The sequence below is a fragment of the Leptonotus elevatus genome, chromosome 10, assembly GCF_054856555.1.
Source record: "Leptonotus elevatus isolate MCC_2025b chromosome 10, RoL_Lele_1.0, whole genome shotgun sequence".
NCBI classification, from domain to species: domain Eukaryota; kingdom Metazoa; phylum Chordata; class Actinopteri; order Syngnathiformes; family Syngnathidae; genus Leptonotus; species Leptonotus elevatus.
In genome coordinates, this window is record NC_141248.1 from 20,896,501 (window position 1) to 20,914,150 (window position 17,650).

The 17,650-nt window shown below is 41.1% G+C and overlaps 1 protein-coding gene across 8 annotated transcripts in view; it reads right to left on the bottom strand.

The window, feature by feature from the left end:
• The window catches only part of anks1ab (ankyrin repeat and sterile alpha motif domain containing 1Ab), a 46,744-nt gene extending 31,730 nt beyond the window's left edge, over positions 1-15,014 (bottom strand). For 7 of the 8 annotated variants that reach the window (XR_015096237.1, XM_086086290.1, XM_086086287.1 and 4 more), the window contains exons 1-3: positions 14,651-15,014; positions 8,875-8,941; positions 735-850 (exon numbers count right to left, since the gene is read on the bottom strand). Coding sequence is in view for 7 of the 8 variants with exons in the window: in XM_086086290.1 (XP_085942416.1) it covers positions 735-850; positions 8,875-8,941; positions 14,651-14,917 (450 nt within the window). In the remaining variant the exon portion in view is untranslated. Of the gene's footprint in view, positions 1-734; positions 851-1,329; positions 2,400-8,874; positions 8,942-14,650 lie in introns of those variants that run through there. The other variant, XM_086086294.1, reaches the window with a different exon arrangement.
• Between the last annotated feature and the right edge of the window lie 2,636 nt (positions 15,015-17,650).

Consider the following 17,650-nt stretch of genomic DNA (forward strand, 5'->3'; position numbering starts at 1 on the left):
ACCAATACAAAAATCAGCATATATTTGACGCCGATTGAAATGCATTAGGAACAAATAAAATTAATGAAAATTCGCTTTTAAACCCAGAAATGTTGATAAACATTCAATATACTTTTTCCATGAAAAACTGAGGAAATATGGTGAAAAAATATATATATTTTGTTATATAATTTGTTTATTGCTTCACTGTGATAATAAAGTTTAAAAAAACGTAAAAATATTTTTTACAAACAAAACAAGTTTAATTTATTTTAAAACAATTAGTTCATTGATTTGATGTGAATAAAACATAAATAAAATAAACCTATTATATTAAATAATGGTTGTTCTTTTGAAATTAATAAAAAATAAAATAAACAATGTGACATATGCATTCAGCGTTTGTTTCACTTATTTTAATAAATAATTTATTGATTTAAAAAATAGTCAAATGTTTGTTTTTTACAATTGTATTAAATAGCTGCTTTATTATTTATAATTTAATATAAATATGTAAATATGATCTACTATTTTACAACACAGTTCAACTTAAAAAAAAAAAAATGTTTTTAACATTCATCTCCAAATGACCCAGCCCATCTGTCCCTTTTAAAAGACAAAAAAGAAAATCAAACGCTGCCCCTCAAGCACAAAAGTTTGCCCGCCGCCGCCAATGTAAACCACGGGTGGCGGCAGAAAGTGACAAGAGCAAATAGCAGAGGCCAGAGGGGTGGGGGTCGGTCCAGGTGACTCACCATGAAGCGCAGGTCGTCGAAGCCGTTGAGCAGGAACTTGCCCTCGTACTGCGGCAGCCCGGCTCGTTCCAGCCACTCGCCCACCGGCTGGTCCAGGGCTTTGCCGCACGCCCCATCTGCCGAGAGAGGGAAGCGCTTGAGCAGCGAGAAGCCGTTGAGCCGGTAGCAGCGGCACTCGGAGGACGACACGTGGCACTGCCACATCATCCTCGGCCAGCGCGGGCAGAGGCGAGTGCAGCAGCACCAGGCCGGGCTCGGGGGAGGCAGGGTCCGGGGCTGGGGGGAAGGGGAAGAAAAAAAGCGGGGGGGGACGGGGGGGTTTGGGGACGGGTTGACGGAGCTCCCACCCCGCGTGCTACAACACAGGAGGAAGGGGAAGGACGCCGGAGAGGCTAACAGGTTACGGTCAGGCGAGAGTGAAGGGAGACCGGGAACAAATTTGGGCTAAACTGGGCCCACTAAGCAGATGAATGGGTGCAAACATGGGAGAGGTTAGCCGCTCCAAAGACATCACAAAAAACATCAGTATTCACACAGCAACACACTCTATCCCTAAAGTCGGGGTTGCAGGGGGGGGGTGTCGGTCACCACATACTTGTAAAGCTCTGGCTGAGTCCCATGGCTTCATTGGTCAAGCGCTTTGAGAGCTAGGGCACAGCTCGTACGAGCAAGGTAGCAGCATTCTTAAAGTACACTTGAGGTACCGGTGTGATCATTTTTCGGCGGGGGGGGGGGGGGGTTTAGGGGGGGTGCCACAAAGGTTAAGTAGGTAGTCGGGGCGTATTTGTAAAATCCTGCAGGAACGGACGCTTGCTCAACTCCTCAATTCATAATCCCGAGGGGGAGCTTGGGAGTCCTGGGAGGCATTCACACGACGACGCTCGTCCCCCGGAGCGTCGGCGACGTTGACTGGGAAGGAGGAGACGAAGAAGAGCGCCGCAGCCCACCTGGCTCCTTCGCCGCTTTGCTGCATGCCCGCCCCTGCTCGAATGGCGATTTGAAGGGGGGCACACCGAGCGCCTCAGTGCTCACAGGAGCATGCCGTCCCGACCTGTCTCAATCACCCTCCGCCGCCGCCGTTGCTGTCCTCCCCCACCACTGGAAGCAAAGATCATGCCCCCCCCCCCTTCCCTCCCTCCCTTCTCTCCCCTCACTCAATCTCTATACCTTGGGTCTCATCCCTGCTCTTTATAACACCCTCCCAGTCCTCGTCTCTCTGGCGTTGTGCGCAGCAAGATCTCCAAGCCCCCTTTTTTTTTCCCGGATCGCACTGCAGGGCTGCCGTATGGGGTGCTGCTCCACGTAATCACCCCTCCTCGCCTTACCCTTTCCTCACTCGCTCGCTTTCTCTCTCACATGAGCGCGCACACCCCTCGCTCTCTAACTGATTAGAGATGCACATGCAGAGGCGCTCTGATCTTGCCGGTGTAGAAAGGACATCACAGGTAGAGCGAAAAAGAAGAAATATAGCAGCATTGACTGTCAGGTGATGCAGTGGGGTTAACTGGAACAAAGACGCTCATCCTCAAACGGCGCAAATGCGTACGAGTGTCGCGAGAGGAACTGCGAAAACTGGCAAGGAAAAAAAGTGATGACATGAGGAATGTTTTACTTCGTTTAGAATCCTTGTAAAGTGAACATTTGCGTCTTCTTAATTTGGCACACCACAGAGTAAAGTGTCGTTAACAAGCCTGCCAAGTTGGAATGATAAAACAAAAAAAGCATACAGTATACAAAATGAGGCCTCAAAATTGAGAATTGAAAATGTCTGAAACCACACCCCGCTCAACTGTCCGTTATCAATCAAATACTGTACTACTTAAAAATATACAAATATTTTTTTCAACACAATTTTCGCCCGACTAAAAATAAACTAGACTAAAACACTCGTTCATAAACAATAACTGGGACTAAATCAGTATGCACTTTTGTCGACTAATGAAGACGAGGCAAAAATGTACTTCACTTCATAAAAACTGAATTTAAATCTATGGACATTTAGTTCATAAACAAAGACGAGACAAATTGTATACCATTTTGTAAAATCCTGTCTCTGCTAATCTGTCACTGTGACACTGTCATGTGACACTGTCATGTGACACACCCCTTTCAAATCTGCAGCTAATGAGTGCAATATCCATAAACACATGGGACAGACAGGCAGTGGATTCACCGTGAAAGGTTAAAAAAAAAAAAAGTAAATTATAGTTACAACATTTAATTTTTTATTTAAATTTCCAACAATAATGTAAATCCGACCGCTAACCGGTCCGCTGGCTAATTTACTAGCTTATAGCATGGAGCCCTAATAGCCACTAGTTGATATACTGTAATTGTGTGTGAAATAGTTTTTCATCAAAAAGATGAGAGAAAATTTTATGTGAAATATTTTTAGATGCGAAATGTTCGACATTATCTACTGGGGGGGGGGGGGGGGGGGGGGTAGGGGGGGGGTAGACACGGGTCAAATGATTTTCCTGACTAAAACTAGACTAAAATGGTGACAATTTTTTTGTTGACTAAAACTTGGTGAATAAAATGATGTTTTCTTGGACTAAAATAAAGACAAAAATGCTAGATTTATAGTCGATATATCCCACCAAATCGTCCACGAGAGACGCTAGCCTATTTTATTATGATTTTTAAGCAAGATTAATAATCTTACACATATAAATTGTAAGCATATATTTTGCCTTCATTTTGAGCTCATCTTTGTCTCTCAGTTTTATTTTTTTGCGGTGTGGGAGTGGGTTGCATGACAGGCAGGAGTCAAACTCCTGTCGTGTCGGACCGCATTCGCACGTCATCCGCTCGAGAGCACGCTCGCAGGTTGGATCTTATGTAAAAAAAATAAAAAAATAAAAAGACACGCACAGTCTGGGGAGACTTTGATCTTAATAGCATTAAGTATTACTACAGTAGCTCCAACCCTAAAAATAAATAATCGTATGGAATACCGCACGTGCTATATGATATAAGAAGCACGTTGACTGTGCCGCTGGGTTATGCAGGTTGGCAGATCGAAACACAATTTGTTTGTATGGTTCAGGCAGAAAATGAGAAAACGCAACAGGGGTCAGCAAAAAAAACGCCAACACTTCAATAATTCATCATCAAGACTGAGGGACATGCAGCAAAAATGTGTGTGTGGAGATGCAACCTGATGGCGAGACGAGATCAACGTTCTCAAGTGAGAAGTAACGGAAAGCAATGGTCAGGAAATGCAAGACTTTACATTGTCAATGTAAAATTCCAGATGACCCAAAAGCAACCGAAATCACTTTGCACATAAGCGGATGATAAACGTTCCCTCAGTTATGCGTCGTTATGAGATTTATGGTCTCCACAAGATGCACGAGGAGTTATTTGACATCGCCTTGCATCATAAATAGCTCAAGCGGGGAACACTCATAAACATAACATATTAATGTGTTTTTTTGTGGGTGAGTCCACAGGCCAATGAAAAAAAAAAAGTTCTTACTCGTACTGCATTTTGAGCAAAACGCCACACCACAAATGTTTTTCAAAATTCTAATTCAATAATTGTACATTAAAATTAATAAATATTCTGAATTGTAGTTTTCTGTAATTGAAGTGCAAAAAGTTAAGTCTTTCATAAATGTAAGAAAATACTTTCATGTGAACAGCAAATTTCAAGAAAAGAGTAAGATGCAAAAAAAAAAAGTCCTTTAAATTTGTATTTTCGTGATGATTTATGGGGGTTAAAGAGATATTAAAATAATCGATTCATGGTTTTATGTATCAATATGATATCATGCTCGAAAAGGAAAATTGATTTGATATCAATTATTCGATTTTGGCAAAGACTTGTAAGGACTAACTGAAGGTTTTCCAAAAAAAAGACTCTTGTCTTTGATGTACAGGCGCACATTCAGACGTGTAAATTGTGTGTGCGTGTGTGTCAGTCCAGTGATTGACAGGTAATCAGTCCAGGCTATCCGCTGGGATATGATCCAGCATATAGCAAATAATTGGATGGAGATTTTATTTTATTTTTTCATGAATTTTCTATTCAATCCAAAAAGATCATCTTGGTGCCAAGGCAGCGGATATCCCAGCATGCATTGCTGCTACCAAAAGCAGCCACGGCGGTTGGCGTTATCCGAAGCGGGATTTTGAAGGCTTTCAATCCGCCCACGATCGCCCTCCTGGACGGCGAGTGAGAAAGGCCAAACGAGCGACTGTTGAGTCGCCTTCCAGTTCAATTGGCAAGAGTAAGTGATGAGGTAAAAAAACAAAACATTTTTTTAATCCAGGGCGGGGCCAAAGAGTGGGCGGGTTGTGACCCACCAATGCTCATCTGCGGCTGAGGAAGATGAGGCCGCGCATGGGCGAGTTAAGATGCTAATAGCGAGTAAGAAGGATCTAATTCTAATTCAGCGTGAGACCCCCACAGCTTGACTAAAGGGAGCTTTTTACGCCAGCGCATCCAGACAAAGCCTGTTAAAAATACCAACCGCCCCTTCCCGTGACTTCCATTGCTTTGGGATAACAAGAGGGACGTCATTATGCTCCTCCAAAGTGGGCCAAAATTGGGATATATTGCATCCTTATCACTTAGCAGCGTTACTTTCATGCTGAAGTATGTATTAACCTTTCTTTTTTTTCTTTTTTTTTTACTGTTATATAACATAGAAAGACATTGCGAGTCTGCCATCCGTCACAACAGCTACATCAACAAGCGATCGAAAGTGTTACTAAGCAAAATACGTCTTTATGGAGGATACAAATTTTAATTTGGTAACTGCTCGTGCACTTCAAACGAACTGTCAACGGTTCTAGTGTGGGGGGGGGGGGGGGGGGGGGTGCCGTTTCCAAGTTAGGGCATTGAATGTGACTGAACTAAACAATTACAGTTGGAGAATCACAAAAACTTAATTTGGACATCATTTGAATTTTTTAACAATTCCAATTCTCTATTTAGATTATTTCAGGGGGCAGGCAAAAAAAAAAGTTGTTCATTAATTTGAATGTAGTTATGACATAATTTTAATCCCCTCCCCTCGGGTTCTTCTGTGCTGGTGTCGGAACTAGGCATCAGACTTGGAACCAAAGTTCTTAAATTGAAACAATTGGAGTGTCGTTCCCCGTTCAAATCGATTCTTGAGACTTAATGGCCAACCCGAGTCGGAACTGAAAAAAAAAAGCTTTTTCTGTGTCGGTATACAACGTTTTGAGGCTCCAAATACTGAATACAGTTGAACCGAAAACTCCGTTGTGTGATTGTCAAAGAAGAAGCGCATTTTTGCAGGCCACCGTAGCTACATTAGATAATACAAATGTTGTGTTATATATATATATTTTTTAAATTTCCCTTCTCGAGTCATAGATTTCACCATGTACCAATGAATGTCGGGATTACTAAATTTATCGTCTAGGAACAAAACAAAAACAGCATATTTAAAAAAAGAATGGGGGAAAAAATGGATTTCATTCTTCAGTCACATAGTTTTCATCCACTATACGGACGATATCATCATCATATGTGTGTGATTCTCAAGCCGTACGGTCTCATCCCGGGTTTGACAGTTTGCTAAAGCTACCTTGGAGTACGCTAGCTAGGTCGCTAGCTAGGTCGCTCGCCACTCGAGAAGACAACGTAGCTAAAACCCGCGTCTGTTTTCATGGGATGAAGCAGCGTCTCCTTGTCAACACGTGAGGAAATAAGCGGCAAAGCTGAATTAATTCAGGGAAACTGAGGACATGATTTAATTTATTTGATTTTTTTTTTTTTTACATCAGAGAGAGTGTGTGTATGTCGTGTGTACACAAACTGTGCACTGTTGATGCTTGCAGTCTCGCACTCGCTCTCCTTTAAGCTCATTTACACGCAACAACATTGCCCAAGTTGTCCTTGGAACACCCCGGTGATGATTTTTTTTTTTTCTCTCCGTGTGACGCATCTGATGGGTTATTGATATCCACACGTTGTGTCGTTGCTCACAATCCTGCGCTCCCGTCTTTTACATAAGTCTTCCTGAAACGTCGACTCTTTAGCGCATGACACACATTTGAATAATGGCAGCGAAAACGCATCCCGATAACCTCCGGAGCAACAAACGTGACTCATCTGAATGTGGGCCATTCGTCTATAAATAGTGCACATACACCTATGTTATATGTCATGTGTGTGTGTGTGTGTGTGGTGGGCAAACAAACATAGTGCATATTCCCGCTTATGTAATACAGAATAACCTTGGGCACTCCGGTACTTATTAGAAGCAAGAATGTGGGCATTTTGAGAAAAGGACAGAACAGCACTTATAGGGAGGAGGGGTGCATTGTATGGCCACATTTTAACAAGATATAGTATTTTTTTTATTTTTTTTACGAATAACAAATGAAGGGAAACTTCGAGAAATTGACGGTCTCAGCATTGGCGGAAGTGAAGGACTCCCGTTTCCATTCTATTCTGTGAAATTACATCATTACGTCACAACGTCCACATTGCCCACAATGTGTTTGTTTTGTTTAATGTGGCAACCTAGCATATAGTTCATAAGCTCTGTACTTTCCTATGGTCTGGAGGGGCAATGAAGGCATCTGATTGTTAGCTACGCACCTGTTAGCATGATTGTTGTCTTGTCGTGGTTACAGCTGACCGTAATATTTTCCTTGTTTGTAGCATCGTCGGTTGAAATAAAGGTGGTGGTCTCTCCAACTGATGTTTCGCAACATTTATTAAACCTTCCTTTGTGTGAACACACCGTAAGAGCTACAATGCAATTTACAAATAAACAAAAATTGTCATTAATAACTCAAACGGTATGTTTTGTGTATCCTTTTACCATATTTAAGCCATAAACTATAAATGAATTGCCTTAAATGATTACGTTTTATAGCCTTGACAATCTCTTCTTTGAATACAATTGACAGTGTATATGTAACATTTTAAACCTTTTGCACTTTGCACTTGTAAATACATTAAAACAAAAATAAACCACACAGAAATGCCGATTCATAGTAAATAATAGTCTTGAGCAATAGTGTTGCTAAATATCTACCAAAGTGCGTTAGCACACTCTAGTGGGTGAAAACGGTAACGTTTTACAATGCAGGAAATGCGAAATGTTGCGACATTATGTAAACAATAAACATGACTCTAATACGAACCTCGTTCCCCGTTCAACCAGGTGCTAAAGACTCATTCACTGTATTCGGTGTAAACTTCAGTTTTCTGTTTTTCTGTGCCGCGCGCACTTTACGTTACTTACGTCAGTTCCTACCGGTTTATGATACCTTTTCCTGTAACCTTCAAAATAAACGCATCAACTGCACAATAAAACAAGCAATTCTGCGAGAGAAAAATGCAAGGTTTGAACAGTGATCATGTTTAAACAAGAGAGAAATGTGAGAAAATGTAAATGCCTCCATGAGAAAAGTGTATAAACTGCGGTGAGCCTTTAAAACATTCATAATAAATGTAAAACATAAAGCGAACTAGGATTGACGATTACAGTTCGGTTAAAATATTGGCGGGTTCCATGAATAACGGACCGTCAAAATTGATTGACGTGCCCAACTCTAGAATTGTACCTACTACGAAGAAATCGCAGCGTCAAGAGGAGTCGATACAGTCCACAATGAAAAATCTGGGATCACTTTCAATTTCATATCTCAAATACATTTTCATACATTTTCTTCATTTCTCTGTGAAGAGCGCATGAATATTAATGACAGGAGTTGAAGGCAAACATTAGGTGCGGCTACAAATGAGGATAGTGTGTGTCCTTGGCGCAGGTCTGTGCTCTCCCGAAATGTTGTCCTAGCCTAGCCTTCGCACTTCCAGGTATATCTGATTATTTTACAGCCCGTATTAAAAAGTGCTAATAATGCGAGCCGATGTAATCAGTCACAAGGTCGCTGCGTGCCATGCCCGGCGCATAAACCCGACCCGGCTATCATCAATGCGGCACTGAGCAATAACAAGCTCTATAAACGCTTCCTGACTAAGTCTCACTTAATCCCCGAGCCCCCACTTGTCATTTCCTATTAGCACACCAATAAATTATGCTCATTTCTCTTGGGGGGGGGGTTAGGAAGGCGGAGAAATAAAAAACACTGCGCCGCTTGCATAAAAGTGGACCATTACCTAACGGGAGGAGGAAAAAATTGTTACCTGAGCTGGCCTGCTTCTTGTCGGACGTCTCGATGCCGGCGCCGATCAGGTCCATGATCTTCTCAATCTGTTGGGAAATAAAACCACGCGTCGTATTTCATTTCCATGGAAATGTCAGCAACTTTTAAATCACTTTTTTTAAACGTTGCGTAGAAGCCAGTAATGCTCAAAAGGCTGCAAAAAAAAAGGACAGTGATAGCTGAGAAGGATACTCAGGGAAATACTCCAATTTTGAAATTAATAATGCGTTAGTAATGTCAAATATGCATGACTTGATACGCTGTGTGGTAAAACTAGGCACGAATCAGTAGTGACTCAAATTGAGTACCGAATTAGCCGTTGAAAATGAACGCTGAATCAGAATTTTACCATTTGAGTTAGAAATTAGCATGTAGCATATAGCACATGCTGCTATGTGAAAAACCTTTATGTCCATTCCCCCCCCCCCCCCACACATTTTTACATTTTTGGGATGTCTGCATTCAGTTTCATCATCCCAAAAACATATAATTATAAAATAAATAAATGAAATAAAAAATGGTCAAACGTGTGCTTGTGATGATGTGTGGAAGTTCACGTACGCGCTACATTTGAGCGGACTGCCGGAAATAGATGTACGTTTGTGTATGGGAATATTTGGCCGACTAACAGCGTCCTAGCGTCGATATTTGGCTGATTAACGCCTCGCTGTTGGCCTTTCATAATGTCCTAGCAACAAGCGAAAGCTAACTGCACTTGAGAAAATGTACTAGCTTAGCACTAGCACAGTAGCTAGGACAAAGCTACAAGCTAACATAACACGACATGGATGGATTTAAAAAAAAAAAAAACATCCTGGCTTCTGCTGTTGGTCAAGTATGTTAATTATAAACTGAAAAGTGAAAAGTAAAAATGTTTTAGCTCATAGCACCAGCATTCAGAGAGCCACATAGCGTGTACCATATGATGATTGGCACGTTTGTGTTACGTATGTTCAAACCCCCCGGGGGCAAATGTTGTACATGTCACATGTATGCTCTCAGTGCGCCTTCATATTTCCCGGCAGGATTTTTCGAATCATTACTCATGCAAGCTTTTCGACGTGTACAGTAAATGTGTGTGTCCGTTTTCCTTCTAATTTTAGAAACTTTACATAAGATTGAGATAGATGGCACAGTATACATTGGGAAAGTTTCACTGGGAACACCTTAATAAGTTGTCCCTCCAGTCGTTGGCGTTTGTATGTGAATGTGTGTGTGTGCGCTCTCACAAGTCTATTAAATTTGTATTAGCTTTTCCAATATTCACGTATACTGGAAGTACTGGGGGTCGTGCCCTGAGCTTTTCATGGTGACTCATCAAACTAAATTCCTGTCAGTAAACAGAATAAATAGTGGAAACAGAGCCCAGCATCAATAGTAAAACAATGTTACATAAATATCTCAGAAAATGTCCATCAAAACTTGAGTATGTTTTTTTTTGGGGGGGGGGGGTTAGCTCTTAAGCTCCAAATAAGTAATTCCAGGTTCAATAATTCACTGATTTTGCAGGGTATCCTCAAATTGATCATCAGATTCTAACACCATGCTCCGCCCACATGTTTCACGACTGTTTGTGAAAAATATCAGTCCTGGAAAAAAATTATTGTATAACAAAATGGCGGACTTCTTATGTTATTTTTTGTGCGCCCTCTTACGTCTACCACGTGTCCACTGAACTTCATGTTGATCAGTGTCAAGGACTTGTGTTTTCTAACGTTGTTTGCCAGCAAGTTTGACTGCTTCAAACCAAAATGGCCGACTTCCTGTTCACTTTCGAGCATGTGACTTTTTTGTTAAACATCCTCCGAATTGTTGATTTTGTAAAGTTGGTGTCGGATGCCAATCTTTTTTTTCTTATTTTTAACCTTCCAAGATGTGCTAATTAGTAAATATATATATTAGGGGTGTAAGGCGATTAAAAATTTTAATAGTAATTAATCGCATTACTTAAAAGTTTTTTTTTAGAATTTGATATATTTTCTAAATGTACAATACACATTTTTTTCCTAAGTTTCCATACTCTTGTTAACATAAAAGTGAAAACTTAAAAAAAAAAATGGCTGCATCTTTTAGTCATTGATACAGTAATTTCATAATTCATAAAATTGAGTTAAAATTAAAAAGATGTACTGTATGGAAATAAACGAGTGTGATATTGTTTTGTGTTGAGGTCATTTTTCTACCACTCGATGACATAATTGCAATTGTAAGACATCTGTGCCTTTTTATTTTCATATTGAGAGCTATCTAATCTTTAACATGGAGTAACATGGAGTAAATTTTTTAAATTGTTAAATACAACTTGACAACATTTTTGGGGGGAGCTTTGTTTTTTGGAGTATTTTTTTTTTCTGTTTTATTGGATTTTTTTTCTGTTTAAAAAAGATATATTTTCTGTTTTCCAGAATTTTTTTTCCAGTTTTTTTTGAGTAATTTCCCCCTGTTTTATAAAATAAAAATGTTTCTGTTTTTCAGATTTTTTTTTGAAAGGGGTTTTCCCTCAGAGATTAGAGAACAAACCACAATATAGTAAACACATGCTTTCCTTTATTGAGAGCCAGTAAGTAAACATGACCATCTTAAGTCAAAGAAGTCAAGTCACTTGGAGTTCAGAGGTAAAAAAAAATAAAAATACTCAAAAAAACAGAACACCAGCTCTGTTTACCAGGAATATTTTTTTTCCATTTTTTTTAAATAATTTTCCCCCCTCTTTTTCTGAATTATTTTTTTCAGCCTGTTTTTCTGAATATTTTTTTGACAGAAAAAAATATTTAGTAAAACAGAAACAAATATTCAGAAAAACTGAAAATTTAAAAAAATACTCAAAAAAACAAAACTCTCGAAAAAAATTAGTCTGAAAAACTGGAGGTTTTTTTTTTCAAGTGAATGCAATGTGCTTCCATAAATATGATCTATACTATACTATATTTTTATGACTTTGCGGCTGGCGTGAGTTGCTTAAAGACGTTCCTACATCTGTCGGCCAATCAGATGACAAAGATGAACTAGGCTGTTTTGGGGTAGAATCTGTACAATGTGGAAAGGGGGGCTCAAAATCCACACTCGTGGACAATTTGGTGAGTTTTTGGACCAACAAAAAGTAATTTCAGTCGTTGGAATAATAATAAACATTTTCAAGAAAGGCTTCGCCATAATGTTTGAAAATATGTGTTTAATGTGAAATATTTAGTACTGTGTATGCGCCACGCAATGACATCGTCGAGCACTTGAATAAATCATCACGCCTCCCACTGAAGTGACATTTTGATGACAGACTCCGATAAAGGTGCACTTAGGCCGCATGTGATGTCTTCTTACCGAATGTTTGTGTGCGTGTGTGTGTGTGTGTGTGTGTGTGTATGTGCTATAGAATGTAAGTAGGTTAATTCAAAGAGTGAATATGAGGTTCGCGTTGCTTGGGGGCGCAGTACGCGCGCGCGCGCGCGCCTTCCAAATGAATCAAGGCTCATCTTGCTCAGTGTTGATGCCACCAGCCAGCCAGTGCAGGGGGGGCTCGTTCAAACACTAAATATTACATCAAATGAGCCTGCCGCGAGTGTGGTGCTAGCGCACGGCCACGCGCGCGCGCACACACGCACGCACGCACGACCGTCAGCTTTTTAGGCTGCCCGAATCTGCACTGATGATTGCGGAGACGAGGCGACGGTAGCTTATTACTTGTTTTATAAAAGCTGCCAAAACAACACACTCGGTTTGTCACTTTGTGCAAAACTAGAACAGGCCAATTAGGTATTTTTTTTGGGGGGGGGGGGGGTGTATATATATATATATATATATATATATATATATATATATATATATATATATATATATACACATACAGTGACCCAGCTTGTAACCCAAAACCCTTATCTCAAATCATCTTTCACCATTGCAATGAAAGTTGTCATTAATCCGTTACCGTTGCGCCCCCCCCCAAATAAATAAATAAGTTATATATATATTATTTATTTATTTGTGTGTGTGTGGGGGGGGGCATAACGGTAATGGTAACTCCTTTCATTGCAATGGGGAAAAATAATTTTAAGATAAGGGTTTTGGGTTACAAGCTGGGTCACTGGTCACTGACAAAATAATCTTGCATCTTCAAGTCACCACTCTAATTGTTGTTTTTGTTCATATTTAATGTACTTAAACTGTTTATTCCCACTGTTTAATATTTGGTGTGTGTGTGTGTGTACTGAAGGCTTCCCGAGATAATACACAAAAAATATTTCACTTTGTGCACAAACCGCACAAACGAGTTGGGCACACGATCAGACAGTCGGGGAGCAGCTGCAACAACAGGATGCCCTTGAGAACAGGACACCCCACCCGAGATAGCCTGAATAAACACTGCTGTCAAGGAGGGAGGGGGGGCTTGGGGGGCCGGGGATAAGCGAGGGTCTGTGATGACACGACGACGATGACTTGTGCACGAACACAAACTTGTCCGCCAACTGTCAAGTGGATGGTCAAGAGTGGCTGCGACCTCCTCCTCGTCAAAACGCGATCGCGAGCATCGATTATTGAGTCAATTTATTGTTTTCATGCACTTGGAAATGTCAAGCCAATTATAGGATGACATAAAGACCTTAACAGATAACCTTTGATATTTTTTATGATTGTCATTACACGAAATTAACATTGGCCTGGACCTATTGCACTAACAGTAACAATAACGATGAATCAATATAAACAATAATAATAGACTTCCTCAAAAGAGCATCAAACAGCCGCAGCTCGGGTTCTGACCAGAACAAAGAGATCCGAACATGTTACTCCAGTCCTAAAGGCATTACACTGGCTCTCAGTCAGCTGGAGAATAGATTTTACATTTTTGCTACTGGTCTATAAATCATGAAATGTTAATCTCGGTTCAATTAGTGGAGTCCAGAGTTCAAAGCAAACATGATGAAGCAGCATTTAGCTGTTATGCTGCACATGGAATAAGCTGCCAACAGAAGTGAATAATACTTTTGTAATTAAATCATTTTTTTGTTAAATGTTTACAATAATAAGTGTTATTTACATTATATTACATAATTCAATAATCACCATCATCTTTATTACTGTATGATTAATAACTATTAAGAGAAAAAAATCACAAACGCTCTAGTCATTTTTAAATATATAAAAGTAAATTTAAAAAAATTGTATGACAAAAATAGATTCGATTTTTATTGTTGCTATTGTATATCATTTAGATAAGTAGCTATTACTGTATCGTTAATATCATTACGATTGCACAAATATTTATTTTTCATTATTTTAACTTAAAATTTTCCTTAACATTTATTGGCTTTTATTATAATTTACTATAATAATCATAATGTTTATTATCTTATTTAAAGAAAGAAAATAATGATTATGTTTATTGTTTTTATTTTTTGCATCCACTGGATTCAAACCTCTCACTGAATGGAAATGTGAATTTCCTGGCTCTTGGAGTTGAACAGCATTGATGCTCGCCACTGCCCCCGTTGGTGAGAAAGGGTAGTGCGCATAGCACACTGAGTGGATGTGTCATGACAGCAGAGGCCCAATTAGCCCGAGATGCTACACGGAGGATGCTGCCAGTCACCGAGACGCTCGCACGCCCGAGCGGCGGCCCGCTGGCGTTACCATGGCAACCTCTGCAGGACTTCCTTCCTCCCCTTTCCAAAATACACCGCCTCGCCCTCTTCCCGCACTAATCCCGAGTCGCCCCTCTTACCGGCCTCTCGTCCTAATTTCAAAGCCAGCTCTTGGATTACCTCATCCCACTCGGAGGCGAAGGAAGGCATCCGCTCCTTGGAGGGCTGGCGCTGCTTACACTTGGACACGGATCCGCTCCGAGCGGCGTGACCCCCGTCGTCTTCCCCGAGCGGCGGCGCCAACAAGTCCGAGTCCGACTTGGACAAACTTCGGGTCAGCCTCAGGTTGACGGCGGCCGGCGTCAACCCGGACGAAACCTCGCCGGGCTCCTTCCCGTCAGTTTGGATGACTTTGGAGGGATCGGCGTCCGGCGTGGATAGCGCCATTGTTTTATGCCAAGGTGGTTCCACGGAGATCCAGGATCTGTCAGCGAGTGCTGGGACTGAAAGACAAAGATGAAGTCAAGTGCAGCAAAGTGGAGGGAAAGGGAGTGGAAGTGGAAGTGCGAGTCAACAAGGTCCACCCTCTGATCGCATCCTGTTGCCCTCCCCTCTAATCCCTCAGGCAGACGCACTCCTTTTAGCGAAACACTTTTGTGCTACAATCGCATTGCTCCACGTAGTCCCGAAGAGGAAAGTGACAGGAACATCATTTAAATTGGGATTCCCAAACTATTATGAGGAAACTGAAGCCAAACATTCAACTTTAACTTTCATAAAACCGAGCCTCAACTGCCCCTAAGCGTAATCCTCCCGCGATACCCGAAACCTTATTCTAACCAACGCGCGCACAGTAAACTTGACACTATTTAGAGTGGGACCCTGCGATTGGCTGGCAACCAGTTCAGCGTGTACCCCGCCTACTGCCCGAAGGCAGCTGGGATAGGCTCCAGCACCCCCGCGACCCTTGTGAGGACAAGCGGTTAAGAAACTGGATGGATGGATAGAGTTCATTGAACGCGAGAGACTAGTTAGCACTGTCAACTCTACAGGAGATGCACTCGTGTAATATTATTGTATATTGTTGGAAATTGATCTGTAGATATGAACTCATTCACTGCCATTGACGGCTATACACGTCAAAAATTCATTTGAACTATTTCTATTAGTTTAACATGTTTTCTACTTTTGTTAACAAGAGTATGAAAACCTATATATTTTTTATTGTACATTTAGAACAGATATAAAATGTGTGTTTAATTGTGAGTTAACTAGTGAAGTCATGCGATTAATTAAGATTTTTTTTTTATTGTAATTAATTGCATGATTTCAATAGTTAACTCACAATTAATCACACATTTAATATCTGTTCTAAATGTAAAATATTTTTTTCCTAGGTTTTCATACTCTAGTTAACAAAAGTGGGGAAAAAATGTTAAACTAATAGAAATAGTTTATAGACGTCTATAGCCGTCAATGGCAGTGAATGAGTTAATGACTTTCATTTTAGGCTGTCTTTTACATCCGCCCAACGGACTGCCAATGAAAAATTGCTTGACATAACTAACTTGGGCACATTTACATTGTAAAATGTTGTTTAATGTGCATTGTCACTTTCAAATAAATTCCAATTAAATGACAAATTCAATATGGCAAATGTTTATTTTTTATGTAAAAACGAACACTAAGCCAAATAGCCTAAATACACTGAACCAAATATCTCTACAAGGTAAAGTCACCGTTTTGCCTTTGCTGATTACAAACGGGCTTTGCTAAGTCCTGAGGGGGCGCACCAAATCGGTGGTGACATTAAAAGGGGGCGAAGTTTCAAAACTTTATGAAAGGCGGCAGTAAATCAAGTCTTAATCAGCGCTTCCTCTTACCTCGTTAGGTCTTCCTGCCGCGGGTGAACGTCCTCTCCCAAGGATGTCCCAAGATTTCTGTCGCCGACAGAATCCCAGAAGGATCCCGAAAAAGCCCGGCTCTCATTCCGAGTGACAGCCGGGTAATCGGGTTACTGGTGCGCATTGAAGACGGGGGATGCCCGCTTTGCCTTCGATGAACGTCTCTGCCGAAGACGCATGAAATGGAGGTCACTCCGGATCTCCTTCGTATTCGGAGGCCAGACATGATGTCACATCTGTTACCGCGTGTCTGTTCGCTGCTTGGGGCTTCCGTTTCGCTGCGCATCCGGATCAAGGTACAAAATACAGATTTATGAATTTACATTTACAATTCTTAAATGGCCTTGGTAGAGGTTCGCACTTCATTTAGCAACGTCCTAGCAAGAGTCTAATCACAACCTTTAAGCAACGCTAACCTTTAAAGTGAATTCAGAGATTTGCTTCCAAAAAAAAAGAAAAGTATACAGCACATGTCTGGTGATGCACTTGTAGAGTTTTAGAGTGCCTCATTGTTGGCCGTGAGTGCCCGCACGTCATGAGGAAGTTACTCTTTTTCTTTTTAATCAGACTTAACAGCCAGTGTGAGGGCCAGTGGTGTGCCACTTTAGAGTGCCTCGTTGTCAGTCGTAAGTGCACGTACTTCATGGAGAGAAGATGGATTAGTGACTGATTTAAATAAAAAAAAACAAAAAAACTTTTATTTCCCATTTTGTTGTGATTTACATTGTATGTTTAAGCTGGCTAAGACTAAGTCATCGACCATAACAACAAAGTGTTGATCTCAGAGCCATGTCGCCATGACGACCACCTCCTCCTCCTCTTCTTCATCATGTCCTCTTCGTCATGACGGGCCGCCATCTCCATGCACAGTACGCCTGGGCGCGCGTGCCCTCAATCAGCCAAGCTCCTCCGCATTGCTCACCTCGCGTCTCTCGTGGGGGGGGGGGGGGGGGGGGGGGGGATTCGCGCCGCTGCGAATGGTGCTGAGCCGGCAAAATACAAACGCCACATCTAATGAAACCAAGTGAAGAGGAGCACGTCGGAAGATCTCCGTGACCAGGATGATTATGTGCACACTATTTATATTTTTAGGTTTAACACAGTGGCGTCCAAACTTTTTATATCGAGGGCCATATTCAGGAAAAAATGAAAGAATGCAAGGGCCACTTTGAATTATCTGGCAGTGACTTCACATTCAGAAACAAAACCGCAGCAATCTATAATGAGCAATTTTTTTAAGCAGTTCGCTTGAGGTTCGTCATCATCATGTGTTCAC